This window comes from Phymastichus coffea, unplaced genomic scaffold (genome assembly GCF_024137745.1).
Source record: "Phymastichus coffea isolate CEN01 unplaced genomic scaffold, Cenicafe_Pcof_1.1 PCOF00098, whole genome shotgun sequence".
Classification (NCBI taxonomy): domain Eukaryota; kingdom Metazoa; phylum Arthropoda; class Insecta; order Hymenoptera; family Eulophidae; genus Phymastichus; species Phymastichus coffea.
In genome coordinates this window covers 690,471-713,181 of record NW_026706909.1, presented here as the reverse complement: position 1 = coordinate 713,181, position 22,711 = coordinate 690,471, and the positions used below count along the sequence as shown (strand labels likewise).

Below are 22,711 nucleotides of genomic sequence, written 5' to 3'. Positions count from 1 at the left end.
CCGCGCCGACGCATGTCAAAGGTTCGCTCTCAAAGATTATCGCGATAAAGTCGGAGGTCGCCTTACAACGTTTTTTGAATTTCATTCCGCTGCCTCCGCTTTCGCGTAAAGTGCTTTTAATTTCCAAGCAGATTCATATATATATATATATATATATATATATATATATATATATATATATATATATATATATATGTATATATATGTAACGCATTTTAACTTTCTGTTCTTTTTGAAAAGTTCAAAGTGCAATTAAAAAATAATCACACGCACACAGAACGCGGAATGAAAGTGATCGAGGTCGAGGCTGGCAAAGGCCTTGGGCTTTGGAAGCACAACGCCGTGCTTACAAAAGGGTCACGAAGTGAAAGAAAAACGTGACTCATCCTTTCGCGAAATATCAGCTATCTCCTTTTTCTGTTCGTCGTCTCTTGAAGAATGAAAGTGTATGGTTATATGTTGACAAATGTTTTCCACGGCTCCTTCACTTTTTTCACGCCTCGCAAGCTCTGACGTAATGGAACATCTTTTGTGGGAAATCTTTTGAGATGAAAAGAAAATGTGAATTTTAAATCTCATTGGGTCGTCGTTATACATAATTCACCAGATGTGTAGATTGGTTTTTCAGTTGTTTGTCGTTAAAACCCCTAAAACATTACAACCAGCACTTTAGTCTTTGTAACGTAATAAATTACTTATATCTACATATCTCACTTATCAAGAATTTGTTGATTAACAATTAGTGCTTGTATGGTATAGCGTTAAACTTTTGAATATATTATTCATATTTTAAATTACGAGAACAGCGTATCGAGCGAAAATTAGAAATAGAAAGCTGTAAAAACGATTGTTCGAATGAGTGCACGTAAAATGTCTGTGTATCTCGTTTGATCTATCGTCGATTCATATACAACAATTAGATTATGTTTGTCATAAGCGCTTCATTCATTTCAAAACTCTACTTTTGAACGAATATTGGAATTTTTGCCTTCTCTCTCTCCAACTTCCTCTCATCTGTTGTGCACAGCATCTGCAATGCTACTATTACCGCAGTAGGTGTAATCAAACTATACGATAGAGCCATACTTTCGTATCATGTTTCACACAATTGATCAGTTTTTTATAGTCTCTTTTTAACGCATCAATTGCAGTCGTACTCACATCGATTATGTTTCGGAAAGTTCGTGACACGGAACTGTCAAATTGTGATTGTGAAAAAACGAATTCAGGAGATTGGTGAATTGGCTAAAGCTGTGCAGTAAGAAAGTGCGCTAGCTAACTGTATCAGTGGAGAGATTGGGTCATACCCGAATTTTAGAATTTCAAGTAAGGTACAGTCCGGAACGATCGTTGATTCTCCTTTGTTCGCGATGGTCAGCCAATTTTTTCTGGAGAATTCGCTACTGTCATAAATTATTCGTTAATTTTGTTTTAAAAATGCGCGAACGTATACGATAATATCGCTTACTTAACAATTTTCGAGCCCGAAAGCGTGCATTTTGATTCACAAAGCGCAATTAAATTATAAATCACGTGTCCAAACTCGTTTACTCGTTCAACCGGAAAACAAATGACCGAATAGTTAAAAAAATTTTAATAAAAAAGGCGAATATGGCGGTTCATACAATTCAAATTCAGAGCTCAACAGTAAAAGCCCGTTAATTGCAAGTACAATCACTGAGTTATTAAATGTGATAACCATTGTCACTGTTGCATCTGAATTGCGGATTGTATATACATTACAAATTTCCAGTTCGTTTCGAATGGTTCTATTAATTATTAATATTTTCGTAGAATATTAGTATGTTCAAATTTTATGTAATCGTCCTAATTAAATTCATGAATAAGCTTTTTTGCATTAAATGATCTTTTCAAAAGTCTATCCGTTACAAATACTTAACACTCACCAATTTGCTAATTATTGTTCAATTTTTCTAAACCATTTGCAACAAAATAATGACACGTTTGCGTAAATTGAATCGTTCCCTTAACTAATAATCAAACCACGCAACCATTCGCTTAAAAGAAAATCGACGGTCAAAGCAATAAAAACTCAACGAGTAAGAAAAGTAAAACCACAACCATTATCGAATTATCGTCATCGAAGTAAAATCGAAATAAACACTAATACCAATAAATGAATTTTTTAAATCAGTGGCTTTCTCTCTCCCGTTCGAGTAACAATAAACACAAACTTCTAATAATAAAATAAGAGAAAGAGAAAGAGAACTATGTGCATATATATGTGATCGGGTGTGCCGAGAAAGGCGCGCATATAACGGTATACGAGTATATGGAGTCGACCTCGCGCACACTACCATGCGTCTGCAAAGTAAAGTGGGACGCGGTGAAAGACAAAGAGCGCGGGAGGCTGCCGCCTCCTGACGTAATGAGGGAGCAAGAAGATAGTTTGCCTGTTGCGCGGGTGGCTGCTTTTCTTCCCCGGGCTGCTTCAAACGCTTGATAGGCTTTTAAAACGTGGTTTAGAGTAGGGGTTGACACGATGCTTTTTTTAGAGCTCTTTTTTATTTGCGTGGTTTTTCTTTTCTTTATTTTTTTAGATGGGGGGGGGGGGGGAGGTGATTGTTCGAAGTGCGAAGTAATGACTGTAGTCGATGCAACCTTTGAATCAAATAAAATTTCTTAAATTAGTTACAATGTTCTTTGAAACAGAACATTTTTTTCAACTCAACAACAAAATAAGTTGCCTGAAAAAAAATTTGGTTATTTCAAAAACATTTATTAGTATATGTGAAAGCTATTATGAAAGCATCAAATTCACGATTTGAAAAAATTTTCTTTTTACGTTAAAATTAGACGTCAATAATGGTTAGCGATTTGAAACAGTTTGGAAAGGATTTTTGTCAGAAGTTAATTCAGAAAAGTAAAGATCTATTACCATTTTACCATAAAAGTAGAAAAAAACTGTTCACATAAAATTCAACTTTAAAATTATTAAATGTGAATCTCTTCATTTCGAACCTTCAAATCGGATTTTTAAACCTGCTTGTGCACATCGAGTGTTGATTTTTCTCACGGGATGCAACCCACACGAGAGCAAACACTACTCTAATATCGTTACAAAGCATATCGCTTGTAATGCATGTATGCAATTTGACAAAAAATTACCGTGCACACGGCTTTTTAATGCCTGAGGTTTGCTCTAGAATAATTTGCACAAGATTATACGCAGATTATACGCTCGTACAGTCTCGTGTTCCTTCTCCTTCGTACATTTAGAATGCAAATTTATAAAGCGGTTATTTAGAATGAAAAAAAAAACAAGTCAACATCGCTTCCCAGACAGTTTTTTTCTTTACCACGGTTACTTTTACAGCTTCGCTTTGTCAGTCCTTTGCCGTCAAATCCTAAACAATGCACCGAGAGAAAAAAAAAATTCTCGAAGCCTCACACGCACGCTCACTTCCGCAATGTTTAATCATCGAGAAAGAGAGTAAAACCGATTATAGTTCATCCACGTGCAGAAGGAAAGAGAGAAAAGCTCATTTAGATATCGCACACAAAGTCCGTCGACCCTTAGGTAGCGAAGCCCCCCAATCATCATCTCGTGGATGTGAAAATGTACTATAACGTGGGCGGGAAAAGTAACGCTCTCTTTTGTTTCTTATATACGTTGCGCAACTCCGCGCTGAGAGAGCGAGATTGTGCAAAAGACAATTTGAGAGAGAGAGAGAGAGAGAGAGAGAGAGAGAGAGAGAGAGAGAGAGAGAGAGAGAGAGTAAGAACCGCATAATCGAGAAGCCAGCTAGCCTTTGTTTGGTGATTTCGCGGGATAAGAATTCGATAGGCAATTTTCGGCGGATTGGTTACTGTTGAATCGATTTCGTTATCCAATCTTGACACGTTTTTCTATCTAACTTTAACTTTCTTTGCCAAAACGAAATAGCAAATGAATAATCGATTTTCACGAGAATTTTAAGGGTTCTATTTACCCTTGTAGAAGATAAGTAGCATTGAAGAATAGCAAATTATTGCGAGCTATCGTGCATTTTCATTTTAAAACATTTTAGCAATTTGAGAAATTGAAAGATTTTTTGTCGTTGAAGGGTTTTCGATCGTTTGCAATAGATTTTCAACAAATTTTCATCGATTTCTTGCAAAATTATTGCATAAATTATTACTTCTCAACGTTGCTCTTTTTTGTCGAGGCGCAATTAATATTTCGAATATTGCAAAAATATCCCTTGCCTGCGTGTCCAGCTTGACAAAATTACGTAAACCCCCATGAAAGTCATGCGTACACTCCATAACAAACTTTCGTTGTGTTATCTCGCATTATCGCAGCGAAAAAAACAAACCAACAAACGGAACTTTCTCATGCTCTCGATCCAGTATCACTGCCCGTGCAATCAATTGTACAGGTGAGAAAATTGATCTGTAGGCCGTTTTCACGAATTTATCGCTTTTAGATTTGCCAAGCTATATAATTAATGGGCAAATTGATTGCTGCTCAAAGCGCAGTCGATTATGCGATACGTCGCGCAAGTCAGGCCCATTCGGATTTTTCGCTTTACGATAGCATGTAAATTACGCCACGCGGCGCCCGCTGATAAAGTCTCCGACGTGTGCGCAGGAGACTTCCTAATTGTCATTGCGCAATCGTAATTTTTGCATTGAAACTCTCCGAGAGACGTGTGCGATCGCGAGCGCGCGGAAGAAAAAGAGCTTGCACGCGTCGCGCGACGACAACGCGCTTTCGAACAGTGCTAAGGACCAACATAAAAAAAAATCGATCTCTCGAGGGGAATACGTCGCGGTCAAATGGTTGTCAGGTATTTTCTGTCTGTCTCGAAGGCAGTAAACGATTGTCCACGGCTGCAGAGTTAAAAGTGGCTGTAAAGTTGTTTTTCTCATCGTCGAGGCGTATATCATTATATTGTCCGCTGGGCAGGTACGGCAAGAGACTTTCCTTCATGAACGGCGACTTGGTCGCTGAATTCAGACTTGCATTGGAATGGCTTGTCGCTCATTGCTTCGTAGTTGGGCAGATAAAATGTAGATGATTTATACGATGAAAGATTTACAATTTTTTAAGATGCGCAGGATATCTTGATTTCGCTGCGTAGTCATTCTCGTACCCTGAAAAAACGAGAGCTTAGAAGCGAGATTGAATTTCTTCGACCCGAGCCGTCGACAATGCCGTTAAAATCTTCTTCCGCGTATCTTTTACATTTCAATGGAACTCTCGCTTTAACCTTTTACGAGTTACAACGGCAAATAGTTGCGGGTCCCTCGCTCCGGCGAAACAATGCAAAAGTGCTTTCGAATCAGACGTTATAAACTACAAAGTCCATTGCGTGACTCAAAGATACAATGAAGGCAACTCGCGAGTCATCCGCAGCTCGTGTGGCGTTTTCTCTGATACAGGGAACTCGGTGAATGGATTTTCGTTACACACCCCTGGCCGGGGTTGATACAAAGTTTGATGAATGCTGTGATGGACAAAGTTTGTTATACTTTGTACGTAATCAATGAATAGCAGGGATTAAATCGAGTTGTTCCGATTTGGTGTTGCAAGTAAATATTCGCGAGCGACGTTGATTGAATTTACCTTACAGAACATGCAATTGATGATGCTTAACGAATGTCGGATTACGCAGCTCAATAAAATATCTGTAGTAGTTTGTCAATCCTCTGCTTGAGTGCTTCGACATGATTGTCATCTTGACTCATCGGTGCTAACGAACTCGTTGCTCGAGTTTGACAACTATATGGACCACACTACTGTCACTCGCGTGCCAAAGACTATTCTGCTGCATCTGACACGTACATAAAAGTAAGCTAGAATGTATGTCGAAATGCATTGCCAGTGCATCGATCATGAACGAAACTTTCGACGTAAAAAAAAAATAAACGTTCGGTAATTATTTTTGAAAGCTAGCATTTTTATGTTAGCGTGGTAGTGCAGACCAACGATAGCGTTGAGATTTGCGTTTGATCGATAGGATATTACAGCTCAAATCATACTCTACCCAACAACATTTTTCGCTTGCTATATATTCGAGCAACGAAAATACACGCGCAATGTCCATGGAATTCATAAAAAATTTTTTTTGGAATTTCATTAGTAGTACAAATGTATAATATTATCGCGTTCGAAAATTGTTTCTAAACTATTAATAAATATATTATTTCAAGTTACAAATGTATATTGGTAACATTGTAAATAAAACTTCGATAAAAGTCAATGCTTACGTGTATATTATACACGTCCGGATGATTAGGTTGATCTTCGGGACAGAAAGCTTGACTTACACCGATAATCTCATTGCCATTGATCAAAAGCGGGCCGCCGCTATCACCCTTAAAGTACAAACGTTAAATAAGTATATATCGTTTATTATTGATCTCTCCATATTACTTGCCATGCCTGGCACCACAGGTGGATCTGCGACTGTACAAATTTCGTTCAGCTGCGCTTCTGTCCTGGAGTATCCTAATTTTTCCAAGGTGTTTTCGCATTCGGTTTTATTCATGACGTTCAGTGATACCTTCTGTAAGAGATTTGGTTTGACTCCTCCTGACAATTCACCCCATCCAACTGCAACGGCTACTTTGTTGTAGTGCTTATCGTCACTGTCGCTTGATATTTTAGGCATTTGAATGTTTTTTGTTACTTCGTTAGACAACTAAAACAACATTGGTAATTTGTCAAGAATAAAACGAAGAAAAAGGTCATAAATCCATACCGTAAAAATAGCAATGTCATTGCACTCGTAAATAGTTTTAGAAGAATTTTCCCGTTGAGCCCAGTCGTTGTAAGTGACCCAGTTGTCGACAGTGCTTAGACGATATTTTGTGCCGCCATTATCTAAATCGTTCGTACCAACCAATACTCGGACGTTGCGTGGTCGGCGAACTATTTCGGTACAATGCGCTGCTGTTAATACGTGCGTACAAGTAATGAGTGAACCTGTGCAAATATGTCCACCATCATCAACATTAAAACCTATTGATACTATGAACGGGAATTCATTCTTTTCAGCGGGTACAATGTTCTCGCCTCCGATGAAAGGATTTGCAGTTACGACTGAAATAATATGATAAATTCAAATTGACTTTTCATTGTCGAAATATTTGTGTTTAACTTACAGGATACAAAAATTTGTAGATGGATTGGAAAGTAAACAAGATAAAGCATAATCGTTCCTTATTCTTTTCGAATTTTCCAAAAATTAAATTTTTTAAAGTAGTCTTGGCGTTATTTATATTTATATGTTGAATACGCGTGACAAAGCGATAACACTTTCGTTCCTCTTTTATGAGTCCAAATCCTGATAAGAATGCAAATAACTAAAAAAACCTCAAGCAGTAATGATGTTTAATGGGTCTATATACTACACTGCGTAAGCTGTGAATAACACGAAAAAAACTATTTTCATATTCGATATTTTTTAACGTTGCTAGTTGACGATATTTCAATTATTATATTACATAGTGATATTCAATTTTTTCCGATCCCCTCATTGGTTCTGTTTTTTATAAAATAATTAATTATTTGGACTGAAACTGTGCACGCATGTAGAGATAGTCGATGTGATTAATGTTTTACCCTTATTTTTTATAAAATTGACGAAACAAAACAAATTTTAGGGCGTTTTCGCATTTTCTGTTTTTATTTTACTAACTTTATCATTAGATAACAAAATTATCTAACTGTATTTCAATATGCATTTTTAATGTGATATCAATTAACAAACAATAGAGACAAATTGAAAATGAAATTATTTCTCTTATTTCATGTCTAAGTCCTTGTCCAGTTTTAGGGCGGTCGGATAATTTAAATCGATAAAGTGTGCTAACATATAGGAGATCTGGAAAAACTCAAAATTGTTCTTTTTTAATAAATGTTTTGAAAAATAGCTCTATAGCGAGCTTCCTGTGTACAATCGTTGAGTCCCTGTCAAGTTTTGACGCGATCGAATAATTAAATTGGACAAAAAATGTTAACAAGTGGGAGATGAATTCCTAAAGCAAAACTGTGGTGCAGCGCAATTATTTCTCCAGAACAAAGGAAAATGTGTGTGCTACAAGTAAATACGGGGAAAAGTCTGCATACGTCGAATGCGGTCCCTTTGGGCAAACCAAATTCCACGTGTGGCAAGCGCGCCCTGCATTCGTGTGTGTGTGTGTGTCTGTATCTTTTGTCGGTTGTTTTTCCTCGGAAGGAACGAGTGGATAAGTGGCCGAGATACGCGATTGGCAAAAAAGGACCGTTACGAGATGAAAGTAAAATTAAACGAAACGAAAGCAATCGACCACGTAACGTTCCTTATGCTTTCTCGTTTGGGTGTGTTCATTTGTGCAATTATCGCTTTTGGAACTACAGGACTTCTCATCGATGCTTTAGAGATAAATTACGTTTATTTTCAGTTTTTTATATGTTTTTCAGGAAATTTTACAGTGTGCAATGCAAATTGCGAAGTGTAGATTGATAATGAAAATAGATGTTACAGAAACGTTTAATAGCTCACTGACAATGACACCCGAAATTCTACACACTTTTTATTAAAACTTAACGTTTTTTTATGTTTGATTAAGATTATCTGCCTGGTACAATTTCTGATCGAAAGATTCAATAAAGTCTCGATAATATTGAACACTCTGATAAACATTCTGCTCATTAGAATGCTCGATATCTTTAACACGTGTAGACTTTTTAACGCCAATCAAGTCAATACTGTTGAGAATAAGTAGACCGCCACTATCAGACTATGTAATTAATAATGTTTTATTTTAGTGATAAATAAATGGAGACAGCGAAATAATAATCTTTTACAAGTAATCAGTGACCACAAGTATTCGCGAACTTAACTATGCATTTCTTTCTGGATATCACATTCAAACTGTTAAAATTATAATTTGCCACCTGTAGAGTGGATATTTCCATATAAAAATAAAAACACTGTAGTTTAATGAAGAACATATAATTAATTTCTTTTAATTAATTTTGCGTATGCAGAACGATTATTCTTGCGTCGTAAAATTTCTATTTAAGTCGTGAATTGTTAAAATAAACTGATCTATTTGTACACACAGAGCATATCGGTCACGAAAAGATTAGTCGCTCTACTAGGATGAGTCGCTTAAAAAACGATTGCCATTTATTTCAAGAGGTAGAAAAATAGTAGCATACGGAAATAGCATTCATCAATGCCTATTCATAATCTTTTTTTTCCTTACATACTGTAGATCTCAGTGAGCACAGTAAGCACCCGACGATTCAGCAGAGCAGGCACGCCAAGTTCGATACTGTCTTCGGACAGCGACATCCGGTTCACTCGCAAATTGGGCAGTCAGTACAGGTGTGGCTGCTGTGTACTTGCCGCTTTCCTGTTGTTCCTACTTTTTGCTGGCGTTGCTATCTATCTTGGATGTGAGTATATGATTTTTACGTACATTTTTGCGTAACTGCGGGTGTTCGAGCGTAACGGAAACTTTCGAAATAATAGCGACAACATAAAAATATGTACTGTCTAGTGTCCAGAAAGAAAGTTAAAGTAGTTATCATTCGCGGGGACTATTTTACGATAATATGAAAATTACACCGTTTTATGTTTTTTCAACGTTTAATGTATAAAAGCTTTGCAAAACCTTCTGCCGAAAATTTAATTCTTCACTCTTTTTTGATAGATTTGACGAACTTACTATCTTTACAATTTTTATGAATGGATAATTTCATTTCGATAAATGTTCGTGTGAATATTGAACTTTGTAAATTTGTCAACAATAATGTAAAAGTAACGCAAAATTCATGATAAAATGAAACTTTACTAAAAAAATGCTTTTAAATCCTTTGGAGGTGAAGAATTTTGCAAAAGCTTGTCAAAAAATTTACAGCATTTATTTACATGGGAAATATATTTTATGATTGAAATTCTGATATGAGAATTCTGATGTGAGAAATCAAAGCTTGTGTATATGTTAAATGTATTCCTTCTTTTTCTTTTATTGACAGTAACTATGACTTTTTTTTTCTTTAAAACTGTTTTTGGCGCACATATAAATTTTAATCTTACTTATTTTTACATGGACAATCCGAAGTATTTCACAGCATTTCATTTGCACTTCATATACAAATTTTATTGTCAAAACGTTAATATTTTTTCAAATCTCATGAATTTGTTAACAAAATTCTTAAAACGCATCTCAATTCATTCGACTGTATCACAATTATTACTCTTGAAAAGTTTAAACAACAGCAGCTAACAATCAATCAAAGAAGCAGTAGCACAAACGAATTAGTAATTTTAGCAGCAGCTACCACCCGCCGACTATCTATGTATCTCTAAATAAATTAAGCACCAACGCGCCGCGAGCTGCACCGAGCGAACTATGGTAGAAGTTTTAAAGGCGTTATGCAAATCAAGTGCCGCGCGCTCTGCACTCCGCACTAGCGCGTAACGCAGTTAGTCGAACTGTTTCTAACAGGTACTCTCTCTCTCTCTCGCTCGCTCGCTCATAGAGATCGCAGCAAGAACTAATATCTGAAAAAAGAACTTGAATTTCAATTTATTCTGCTGTATCTATCCCTGCGTGGAAATGTATATTCAGACTATTATAGGGGTGTACTTGAATTTCAAACGTGCGATGTGGGGCTTTTGAAGCGTAGGTGGTGGATTCATTTCCTTCCTTACTATTTTGTCAATTTGGAATGTCGAATGAAGGGCCGTGAACATACTGTTTTTATGCAATTTTCGAAATCGAAAAGTAGCGACGACAAGAACATCGATTTTAGAAAAGTTTTCGAATATACGGGTGAGTGGACAAAGCAAGAAAGCTCCGCCTAATTGCGAGGTCAGGCAGCATCGCAAAAATTAGCATCTCTACAATCTTCATTAGCATAATACGCGCAGCGAAAAGATAAGCACTCGATTTCCGTGTCGCATTGCAGCTCCCGCAAGTAACCTGTTTTCATCGTCTTTGAAAAGTAAAGAAAAAAAATGGAGATAGTGAGATAGGAGAATTTCCATTTCGCGCATCGCCTCGAGCTTCCGCGCGCCAAGGGACAAAGGAAATGGAGACTCCAACGGAGCGGCGTAAACGCCAAGCTCGTTGATTTCGGTTATGTGGGCTAATCCTTTCTCTCTTTCTTCTTTTTTTCTTGTTACTCTAATTCCGGCCTATTTTCGTGAAGGTACAGTTGTGGTAGTATAATTTAAAAGAAAGAATTGTTATCTTACTATATCATTAATTTAAACTTCAGATAAAACACTGTCTTGCGATCTATTTTGCTAACGATTTCACAAACTATTCTAATGTTTATATTTACAGTCAAGTATTTAATGCAACAAGCTTCTGCCTTCGCGTATTTCACGACTCAAGTACAAATTTGCACTGACTATGAAACGTTCAATTTTCAAATAATTAAATTACAAAATGAATGGCTAAATGAAAATCCATTCATTGACTTCACAATGCCGCTTAATAACATGCCTAATTAATGAAGTTGCTGCTGCTACATAATTGGCATACGCAAAGTTCAGCTATGCGTTTTTTAACGAGAAATGCAGACACAAAGGACTCGCAATAACAATAATAATAACAATAATAATAACAATAATAACAATAATAACAATAATAATAACAATAATAATAATAATAATAATAATTTTTCACAGATACGTTTCTACTATCGGATATCCCACACGATCAGATTTTCCTTGCCACATTCCGAGTGACGCGCGGCGACGCTTTTACTGCAGAGCTCGCAGACCCAAGCAGCGAAGTGTTCAAGCAACGTTCGAGGATTTACCGCGACCGACTCAATCTACTGTTCCGACGTAGTCAGCTGCAAATACCGTTTGTCGCCGCTGAGATTTTGGCGCTTGATGGGTGAGTTTACTTTTGCATTAGCGTTAGATTTATATAGATATAGTTCAAGTAAGATTTGAAATATTTGCTGAAAGATTGCAACGATTGTCAAATTTAATAAATTTGACAATCGTTGCAATCTTATTATTATATAAATTAAGACATATAAAGGGATGTTTTTCAATTTATCTTGAATTATAAATCAGTATTTGTCGATATGATTTATATTGGCAGTATATATCCAACATTAAGAAGATCTGCTAAATAACAATATAATTGGAAATAAGAAATATGAATTGATTTAAGTTATATCGTTATTCCGCCAATATTCCTTGAAATTATATAAAAATTAGTCTCATAAATTTAAAAATGACAAAAAATGTCAAAAAATATAGAAAATTTAAAGAAACTGGAAAAAACTAAAAACACTCTCAATAAAAAATTAATAAGATATCTAGAAAATTATACGTATTAAATACGTGCGTATGAAATAAAATGATTGAAAATAGAGAAAGAGTGACTTTCTCACTTATTAAAAATGAACAAAATGATCCATTAATATTGTAACTCCCAAGTAGCGAAAATGAAAGGCTACATTCTTATATTACAAGAAAACTCTTACACATCAAATTTAAACATAATCCTAGAAATTATGTAAATGCCAGATCATTAAGAAAACTTTGTTTAAACCTTTTCATTAATTCAAATGTAAAAGAATTTAATAATTCTTCTAAGTAAAATTTTATGTCTAAGGATTACAATTTAAAAAGTTGATAACAATAATTATTAAACATTCAAAATTCAAAGCAGCATCTCGCACTACACAACCGAAAAAAAAGTCCAGTTAAACGTAAGCCAAACGAAAACATAATTACAAACCAACCACGTCCTTTCAGTGAAATCCAGTTTACGAAGATAATTTTTTTCCCGAGATCTACGTTAACGTAATTGTCAGAAGATTAGGTCGTGACCACCAGAACTAACGAGTCATTAAATTCAATCTCTCTCTCTCTCTCTCTCTCTCTCTCTCTCTCTCTCTCTCTCTCCGTTATTTTTAAAAAAAGACGTCTGCTTGACATACAGCAGTCCTGCTGCGAGTATCTGCCGTATTAATCTTCTACGACAATAATAGCCATTACTGTAGATTAGGTTGGGGGTTGAGGCTTCTTGTCTCATTGTTTCCAGTCCAGCAAGAATATAAGAAACATAATTTCTCGCGGGATCTAAATTTTGTTTCGAATAATATTGTGATTATTCCAATTATAATTTTATTAAAATATATTTTTATGGATTGCACAAAATTACATACCGAACGTATATGTGAGATTCGTGTAAAATTTATGAGAAATATATTATTAGACATTTATATACCTTGTTGGAATGTTGTATAAGTTCATTAAATTTTATACATTTTTATAAAATGCATTTAAACATTTTCAGCAGGGATCGAGTCGATTTAAAAAAAAACAGCATTCCGATAATCATAGAAAAATTATATAACATTTAAAGAAAACAAGATTTAGTTATATAATTATCTAAATAGCTAAAAATAACCCACTTCAATATTTCACACTCAAAATCACGCGGAGAAACCATATTCTACGTTATTAAATTCAACAAACCATTCGAAAACCGCAAAGTTCACATGGCGCGGTCAAATCTGTCCGTGTCACGAAAACCAGATTCCTCTGTGGCTAAAAGTCCGGCCCCCGCCTTCGTGTTAAACTGTAGGCACCGGGCGTATAATAAAAAAGTTCTTCAAAACTTTTCAGAGGTTAGTTTACCGCCCGCACGTGTTAGAATTTTCATAGTGAAAAAAGACTTATAATCATGCTTCTTCTTTAACATCTATTTTTGTTATTTTGTTGGAGACACGTATGTCATTTCAGGCTTCAAAGAATGCTGTCGGTTATTAAAATTAGCTTTGTTTTTTAAAGTTTTTTGGGATTTTTCAACTCGGGCCGTTTTTATAAATTAATACAGTACGTGCGTGGTATTTTTAATATTGATATGCAAAATTTTAAATGCAGATTTCACTCGTGCTTATCAATTTAGCGTTTCATACCAATATAAAACATTGGTTTTACAATACAAAATTTTATGATTGTTTAAGTTTCATTCCCTCAGTGATGCATATTTCTTTCAGTTTTTCATAAAAGATTTGTTCATTGTAGGTGAATATGAATAAATATTTCAATTTTTAACATAAAAAAAGATGAGATGAAAACGGATATGAAAATCCTTTGAAGAAATCGAATTCAAATTTAATTATTTATATTGTTTTTAAAATTCGTGTGATGCACAGTTTCAAAAACAAGTATATTGGGTCTTTCAGATTCTTGATTAACGATCCAAATTCAAAATAAAAAAAAATTATTGTAAATTTGAGTCGTTGAATTGAAAATTCTTGGCAATTCTTTTTCAAAATATGACTTTTTTCAATTTATAAATATACCTATAAAAATATAATCTCTTTCCTTCCAGAATTGAAAATGAAGATTTGCAAGTGCATTTTGACGTACGTTTTGACATCCGTTACGGCAATGTTCAGACGTCAGACGTTCTATCGATTCTACAGCATGAAATGCAACTTGGAAAATCACGATTCTTTTCCAACTTGACAATTGATCCAACGAGCATAGAAGTACAAGAAAGTATAAGCGCTGTTGACAAATTAGCTTTACAATCCAACCAAACGCAAGAAGAAATAATGACAACGACATCGCCACGACCACCAAGACGATGTTCACCTATCGAATTCTCTTATTGCAAACATTTGCCATACAATACTACGTCTTATCCGAATTTCTTTGGTCATGCGAATTTGCAAGAAGTCAATGATGATATTATTGCGTTTAGGTAATTTTTTTAATATCAAAGATTACACTGTAAAACAATTATTTTATTTGTTTTGAGTGATTAATGACTTTTAGATTGCTTATTTTTTATCACCGTACTGTTCTTATCTAAATTTTTACTTATTTGACGAATTTTCCTTTTCGTTTTATGTAGTAAGATAATTATATTTCCAGAGAACTGGTGGATGCCGAATGTTATAAGCAAGCATATGACTTTATCTGCCAAGTATTGCAACCAGCTTGTATCGCAGATGACGACGAGGATAGATTACAATTACCATGTCGTGGATTTTGTAAGGAATTTTGGTCTGGTTGTGGCTCGCGTTTACCCGAGAGACTAAAGCAAGCACTCGATTGTTCTAAGTTTCCCGAATATATCGACGAGGGTAGTTGCCGTGCTAAATCTGGTAATATCCTATTTTACCATTCAATTGATAAATGAAACGAACGTATTTTTATGAAAAGAAACTGTCGACTAATTTGGCAGGTTGCATTCGCGAGTTGCAGTCGGCGGCGTTGTCGTCACGTGTGTGCGACGGTGTGATCGATTGCCCTGACTTCGGTGACGAGCGTGACTGCGCTTACTGTCGCGACGGCCACGTGCACTGTGGCATCGGCGCCGCATGCGTGCCAAGCAACAAACGTTGCGACGGTAAAATCGATTGCCCGAATGCCAGCGATGAGAAGGATTGCTGTGAGTTTTCCATTAGATGTCCTAATTATGCGTGCGAGAAAAATAATATAAAACAAAACTTTCTTTTATAGTGTCGTTAGCACCAAGCTTAAAGTGGTTGAAGTTGCAACCCAGCGACAGTGTATATCCGTCGAGTTACCGTAGCGAAGGTTATGCTGTGTTCAATGAAAAGGGTAGTCTTGGTAAAATTTGCACGGACAATCTGAACAATACTCTAGCGAACATGGAAATGCAATCGGTCCTGCAGTCCACTGCTAACTCGCTCTGCACTATATTGGGTTACGAGTGAGTTTTTAAGTTTCTTTTACTGGTTTGAAGTGGCTACGATGAAACGTCGGGATGATGAGAATGTATCGAAATAGATCAAATTTATAGAAAGGTTTTTTTTATCTGAAATTAAAATGTTCTAATTTTTATAGTGAAAGTTGACAGCTGAAAATCATTAATAATCATTCAAAATACTTACCATAATCATTTTTCGCGTTGAAAAACGATTGCATTCCAATTTTTTGTATAATTAACTATTTATATACTAGAATTAATAAAAAATTGTTTATAAAATTCCATTTTTGATCTAGGTATTGAGGTGACTTTCTATTCCAGTTTCGGACGAAAATCATCTTTTCTATTTGATAAAAAGCTTTTTCGACTTTAAAGAACCTGACAACACATGATATAATCTTTAAAACTAGTTCATTCAAATTTAAAATAACAAATAAGATGAGTATTCTGTATTGTAAAATATGCCAGTTTCTTGACAAACTTGTTTTCTTTCTTTAAAATAGTTCTTGTGCATTAGCTATATATGAATCTGATTAAAAATTTGAGTGTAAAAAGAGAAAAAAGAACTATTGAATTTCATCGTGAATTTATTTTGGTATTTGTAATCATAAGAGAAAATATTGATTATTTTCAATGAATTACCGATAAAACGACTTTATAACTGTATAAATTATCTAACTATATAAATTATCTGCTATACTATTGATAATTGAAATACGAATCCAGCAAAGGTACTTAACTAATACTCATAAAAGTTCTGAGCATTTTTAATGACATAAGTGATACTAGAACTATAATAATAATACCAATAAAAATAATGATAATAACAACAACAATAATAATTTCTTGATTAATAACCATCCAAATGGCATGAAATTTTACGCGGAATTTGGTAATATTTTTGAGCAGAGAAGCAACTTTAAACCAGAGAAGAAAAAAATCTCATTCTGAATTGAAAATTCAATGGTAATGACACATATACGCTAAAATAAAATTTGGTTTCTGCCGAGCAGGGGCTTGGAGTCGGTGGAGGTGAGAACAGACGATGAAGAGAACGTGTCGTACGTCCTGATGCAGGACCCAACTGCCCCAGAGATCAGCTTCGTTAGGGCGCCTTGCCCAAGCAAACAAGTTATGTACGTTCGCTGTTCTCAACTAGGTGAGTAATCTCTCTCTTTATTTTCTTTAAACTAAGATTCGCAAAGTCAAATATTCATTCGAAGCGTCAGTTATTATCCTTTGATTTCGTGGCATTACTCAGAGTGTAGACCAATTATTGTAAGTGTTTGTGCGATCGATTCATCGATACTTTTTCTCAGAGATTCAACGCTTTTCTTTGACAAAACGAGCTTTCTTATACTCGTGTTTTTTACATTTGCGTTAAAACTCGGAGTGATTTTAAACAAAGAAAAGAAGAGAGCATTTTAATGAAGAATTTCTGTTGCTGTTGGGTTATCGTTATATAGCCTGCGGGGTGCAGGGAGTGAGGTACTCGAAGGTACGCAGCAGTAGCCTTGGCAAAGTGGCTGGTCCAGGCGATTGGCCCTGGCACGCGGCCCTCTTCAAAGAGGACAACCACGTCTGCGATGCCACTCTCGTCTCGGCAAATTGGCTCCTCACCACTGCTTCGTGCTTCCAGGGGTTAGTACACACACAAGCGATATTTTTAGTAATACGTGTTTTATGATGTTAGATTACATTATTGATAACAGCGAGGAAATGTCTTATATGAGTATACATTAAGTTTGACTTTTTTCCTTTTATTAAAGTAATCAACGTTACTACGCATATAACTAGACGCGAATATTTAAAAAAATTATTTAAAAAATTCAAGATAGTAAACTACAAAAATAGAAGTATTCAATTTCGCTGCTTATATGAAATCAGATACTTGTGAACATAAGAACAAAGCATTTGCAAATCATTTTTACTGTTTTTTAATTCAAGAACTTTATTTGTATAATTTTCTATCCTTATTCAGAAAGAAAGTTCACTAGTCGTAAACATTTTTTATTATAAAAAATCTAATGTTTTCATTGATATTACGTAAAAAAGTTCAAATTCTCTTAAATACGAATTAAATAAGAAAAGTTAGTCTTAGATTAATCAGTTACATAGTCATATTATCGTTTAACACTGATAAACTTATTCGTATAATTCATCAGATCTTCAACAACTTCCTCGATCCGTACGCGATAATCCATATCATGTTCCATCGTATTTAATACGAAATCTATCCGATTCTGAAATCCGTACCTTTTGAAATGTTGGTCATCTTTGGTGAATTTCTTGCTCAATTCTTTGTTCAAAAGTGCAAGTGGTAATGTCTGCGTGGCATTGATTATCAATAACATTCTTCATCTCGGAATCCCTTACCCAACTCTTTCATCTGTATCATTTTTCCTTTATAGGCATGACTTCAAATTTTTACACAACTCCAAATGGTAAAGTTCAAATAAATATTTTTTTAATTTTTCCTTCTCTTCTCTATTCACATTCAGATATATAAACTGTACGAGATCGACGATGAAGTGTAAATTGCTTGTTGAAAAACAACGAGTCTACAATTGCTTCCACTTTCATCGAACATCATGTTTTACATCATAAATCGCAATGACACAAGATGTTTACTTCATCGGCTTTCGGTTTGATTTTTCTAGCTAGCCATTAAAAATTCGCAAGTAATATGTGTTTGGATGTTTACTTTGTTGTGAAACAAAGTATCCGTTTAATGCCATGGTACTTCAATGACTGAGCTACGGACGCGAAATAATATTCATTTTATCTGGTGTGAATAGAAAAAAATCTAGCGTGATAAAATTATAGTTTGATAAACAATACACTTCATCATGCATTTTTTTGACGTTACAAAAATTTGCACGAGCCAGAACATTCATTTGTTTTTATATAAGAATTTCCGGTTGAGATATTTTTCACGTGATAAATATATCGAAAAAATTTATTGACTTATTTGACATTTTTATTATTGCCTATCGGGAACGTTATAATTATTGTGTAGTAGTATTGAAACATTTTAATGTATGTATCTTTTACAATTAATTCATACCTATTATATCATCACGTGATAATTAGTATAAAGAAATATAATCCAAGAACGATATGAGTTAAACATAGCCGCATTTAGTATTATCAGTCGAACTTTGTTCCCAGTGTACGATAAAAAAAGTTGTAAGAGATAAAGTTAGAAATCCAAAATACAAGTCTAGCTGTTTAGAAATAAAAATCTTATTGAATGATTCTATCAGTACTTCATGAATTATTTGACAGGCGCTTTACGACGTTGAGCTAAGCTATTGATAACGTGACAGCAATCAATTCGCAATTCTTTCTGAAAAAGTATCTTGTCGTTAAATGTTTTCTATTTACTTTGACATAAGTAAAATAAGAATGTGACATGTACGAGGATGGAACGAACAGACTGGGGTCGCCAGTAAAAAAATCCCGTCATCTGCATATTCACGTCCTCGGGGCAAACCTACTTCCTTTTCTTTAAACTCTCCTTTCAAGAGATAGACAGGGTGAATGGAGTTTATAGGAAGATGGGACTTTCCCGCCGTGGTAAATAACGTTTCTCCTATCGGCGGTTCTGATTCAATGCTCGAACGGATGCTTTCTCAGGTTGTCGACGTCTCTGATGTTTTTCATCCCCGAATTTTTCCACGAGCTTTATATATGTTCCCTCTCTGCCTGCCCATGAGCTTTTGGTTTGAAATACTGTCACCCGCCAGTGTTTCATTTGATGTTTTCACGATCGAATATTTCCCTTCAATGCTGTTTGACTTTTTTCTTTATTACACGAGTAATGCGGAGTTACTTTAGAACGCGGAAGTAGAAATTTTATGTAGCTCAGTATCCATTTTACGTTTATCACTCAAGGCAAAAACAATCGATATCTGCGAATCATTGCATTTTTGCTTCGATTTAACTGCACTGCAGTCGTCATTATCGTAATTTTCACCAAACAAAAATTTTTACATTAACTTATCAAACTCAAATCATCATTTTTACACGAACTCATGAAATACTACACACGTGACTTTCTCCATTTGAAACTTGGAGGCTAATTGGATTCTTATTAGCCGAAATCTAACTTCAACCCGATGATTTCGCAGACAACCAAAAGCCGAATGGACAACACGTCTGGGTAGCATCAGATTGACAAGTAGTTCACCATGGCAGCAAGAACGTCACGTGGTTGGTATGGTCAAATCACCAGTCGAAGGTAGTAGTGTGGTGATGTTGAAACTCGACCGACCTGTGGGTCCTTATTCGGATTTCGTCAGACCTGTGTGTCTACCACCTGCTGGAGCTACCAATCTTATTGCCAATGCAACGCAATGTAACACACTTGGCTGGGCTAAGAATCGTAAGTATATATTTTGTTTTGAAATGTAAATCAATCGTCATCGATTATCACCAGATAAAACCTACGCATCTCTTTGTATCCGACTATTTCCTTCTTTAAAATCCATTACGTACAAACGATGAAAAAAATTAACATGTTAAAATTAGCATCAACACACTTATTCAGATTTACATTCATGATTGCGTAAAGGCAACTAGCACTTTACGCAACAGATCAAATGACTATCAACCAACACGAAAGTTACTTGTTGTCTCTATTCCGTTCATAGGTGACGTCTTACAACGAGTGCAGTTGAAGTACAACGCGATGGCCAAGTGCGAAAATGTGAGCATCGCCTCAGTAAATAGCGTTTGCACCGAAGCCGTCAATAGTGATGACTGTACCGTAAGTAAAATCAGTTATTCTTACCTACAGAAAAGCGTTAATCATATCGTGAATCATTAATAAATAACGAGGAACTACTTACTCTAAAGCTTTATAGAAACATGCAAAAACTTTACGATTATTTAGCATTCTAAAGGATTTTTAATTCAGTCGTTTTAATATTTTATAAAGAATTCGAGGTAACTTTGAAACTTTCAAGTAAGTTTCGCAAACTTTGAAAATTCTTAACCTATTCAGTGTGATTTATAAATAATATTTAAGTTGAAATGATTTTCCAACTTCTGATGTTTTTAAGTCTATTTTTGATTGCTTTTAAAATATACAATAAAAAAAATTATACGCATAGCAATATATCTAAATGAACGACTTAATTCTTTGTTAAGTTTTTAACAATTTTGGAGATTTAAGGTTTTAAAAATTGAGCTTCGGTTGCATATGTCACTTTTATGAAATATCATATTTTATAAAATATTTAAAAATATTATGAATTTTGGCAAAAAAATTAAATTCGTAACAGTATTTCAATAACACTTTTAAGTAAGTGATACACTTCGGGTTCAATGCTAAAATTCAACACTTCAAGCATAAAATTTTATATTATGATATTTCGGCATGTCGTATTAATTTACAAACTGGTTAACTTTTAATTCAATTGACCCATATACCTGTGTTATTGTATGTGCAGGAGGAGGAGGTGGCAGGTAGTCCTTTGTTATGTCTGTTGCCCGACAGACGCAGGTGGGCAGTGCTCGGAGTCGCCAGCTGGCGCATCGCTTGCGGTAGCAACCCCACGGGCATCGAGCGACCAAGACTCTACGATCAGGTCACGTCCAATCTCGATTGGATTCAATCTACCATAAACTTAGCTTAAGTATGTTTGGACGAATGTGTGTTGAAGAATGATCATTTATTGTCAATTCTTTTAATTTAAATATCACGTGAGATTGAATGCTTTCTTTATGTTATTTGTGTTACTTTTACCCGGGTATGAAAAGTTTTTGCGCAAAGATTTGATTGTCCGATGAAAGATTATCTTATACATATATATATTCTATGTCAGTTTAATGTTTGAGAAATAAGAAATATATTTTATTGAACTGAATTTTATACATTAAAAATCAGATAGTTTTTTAAGCTACTGTTGTACGTTAATTTTAGGTGAAAGACTTACCTGCGCTTACTAAATGACATTTCTATTCAGTGAAATTACTGTGTATAATTACATGTAGATTTGTAAGTACTTTTTAATAATATTTTGTATAATCAATCGACAATGTATTTATAGAAGAATTGTATATTAAAAAATCGTATATTAAATATTAAATATAAAATATGTATTATATAATATATTAAATTTTACATTGAATTCAATTTTTACAATATTTTAACTGATGTTACATCATTTTTAATTGTAATTTATGTAATTGTAATTCTATATACATCGTTAGTATTCAGAGAGAATATGTATAAAACTAGTGTCATAATTCGGCTTAGAAATGTGAAAATGTGTAAAGTTTCTCACTATCTAAATATACATCACATCTCTTTGATAACTGTAGAATAGTGATATTTTTTAATTGGTTGTTATGTAAAATAAAAACTCGTTGTTGGAAATGTATTTTGAACTTTTTTCGTTAAGTTTACCGCTAAGTGAATTTAAAGTTAAAGAAATTGTACTGAAAGTGTATTCAAGATTACAAATGTTATTGTGATTAATTAGTGTTCATAAGAAAAAAATGAAGATTATGTAGTTGGATTATTATTTTTGATCGCACGGCAAAGTTCGTTCCGAAAATAAATCAAACTCAATTGTTATCCAAAGATTAATTTCACGCTTAAATACAGTGTCAAAAGTATTACAAACTCTATCTGGAATTCCAACTAACTGGCTCAAATTTAATTTACATTGTAAAGAAAGTTATGAAACATAATCTAAGAATTGGCGTCGTGCAAACTGCATTCCAATTAAAAATTCACAAGCGTAACCGATGCCGTTATTATGAAAGTGGTGTACGCTTTGGCAAGAGTTTCCCTGCAAAAGCAGCATTATATCTTTGAAGCACTAGTAGCAGCAGCGGTGCGCGGCTTCAGGATAAAATACGAATAAAGTTTGTCGCGCGAAGGGGCCGAGGCAAGGGGTAAAATTTAAATTCACCGCGCCTGCTCGCGACTCTCTCAATCGATTTGGGCCGCGGTTTGCGCATCCTCAAAAGGTAAAGTTTGTTTTCCTAGGCAACCTCCTCCTATGTTCTTGTTAATGCTGCCCCATTG

The 22,711-nt window shown here is 34.8% G+C and overlaps 2 protein-coding genes across 2 annotated transcripts in view; one reads left to right on the top strand and one right to left on the bottom strand.

Annotated features, from left to right (window-relative positions):
- LOC131669890 (atrial natriuretic peptide-converting enzyme) overlaps window positions 1–21,629 on the top strand; it is a 41,981-nt gene extending 20,352 nt beyond the window's left edge. The window contains exons 2-12 of the mRNA XM_058945082.1: window positions 9,214–9,397; window positions 11,643–11,856; window positions 14,320–14,694; window positions 14,868–15,100; window positions 15,181–15,387; window positions 15,459–15,672; window positions 16,683–16,828; window positions 17,136–17,310; window positions 19,803–20,056; window positions 20,325–20,440; window positions 21,126–21,629. Coding sequence (XP_058801065.1) covers window positions 9,214–9,397; window positions 11,643–11,856; window positions 14,320–14,694; window positions 14,868–15,100; window positions 15,181–15,387; window positions 15,459–15,672; window positions 16,683–16,828; window positions 17,136–17,310; window positions 19,803–20,056; window positions 20,325–20,440; window positions 21,126–21,311 — 2,304 coding nt within the window. The 3' untranslated portion in view covers window positions 21,312–21,629. The remainder of the gene's footprint in view (window positions 1–9,213; window positions 9,398–11,642; window positions 11,857–14,319; window positions 14,695–14,867; window positions 15,101–15,180; window positions 15,388–15,458; window positions 15,673–16,682; window positions 16,829–17,135; window positions 17,311–19,802; window positions 20,057–20,324; window positions 20,441–21,125) is intronic.
- Window positions 6,055–7,168, bottom strand: LOC131669892 (chymotrypsin-1-like). Its single transcript, XM_058945084.1, has 4 exons — window positions 7,114–7,168; window positions 6,711–7,051; window positions 6,387–6,650; window positions 6,055–6,324 (listed from the first exon to the last, which is right to left on the bottom strand). Exons 1-4 carry the CDS (start codon window positions 7,160–7,162, stop codon window positions 6,160–6,162), a joined length of 819 nt encoding a protein of 272 aa, XP_058801067.1. The 5' UTR covers window positions 7,163–7,168; the 3' UTR covers window positions 6,055–6,159.
- Window positions 21,630–22,711: the final 1,082 nt, after the last annotated feature.

Coding starts and splice junctions, on each gene's coding strand:
- LOC131669892 (XM_058945084.1), bottom strand. CDS start 7,162: ATGCTTTATCTTGTTTACTTTCCAATCCATCTACAAATTTTTGTATCC. Junction 7,052..7,113: donor TCTACAAATTTTTGTATCCT/GTAAGTTAAACA, acceptor ATATTATTTCAG/TCGTAACTGCAAATCCTTTC. Junction 6,325..6,386: donor CACCTGTGGTGCCAGGCATG/GCAAGTAATATG, acceptor TTGTACTTTAAG/GGTGATAGCGGCGGCCCGCT.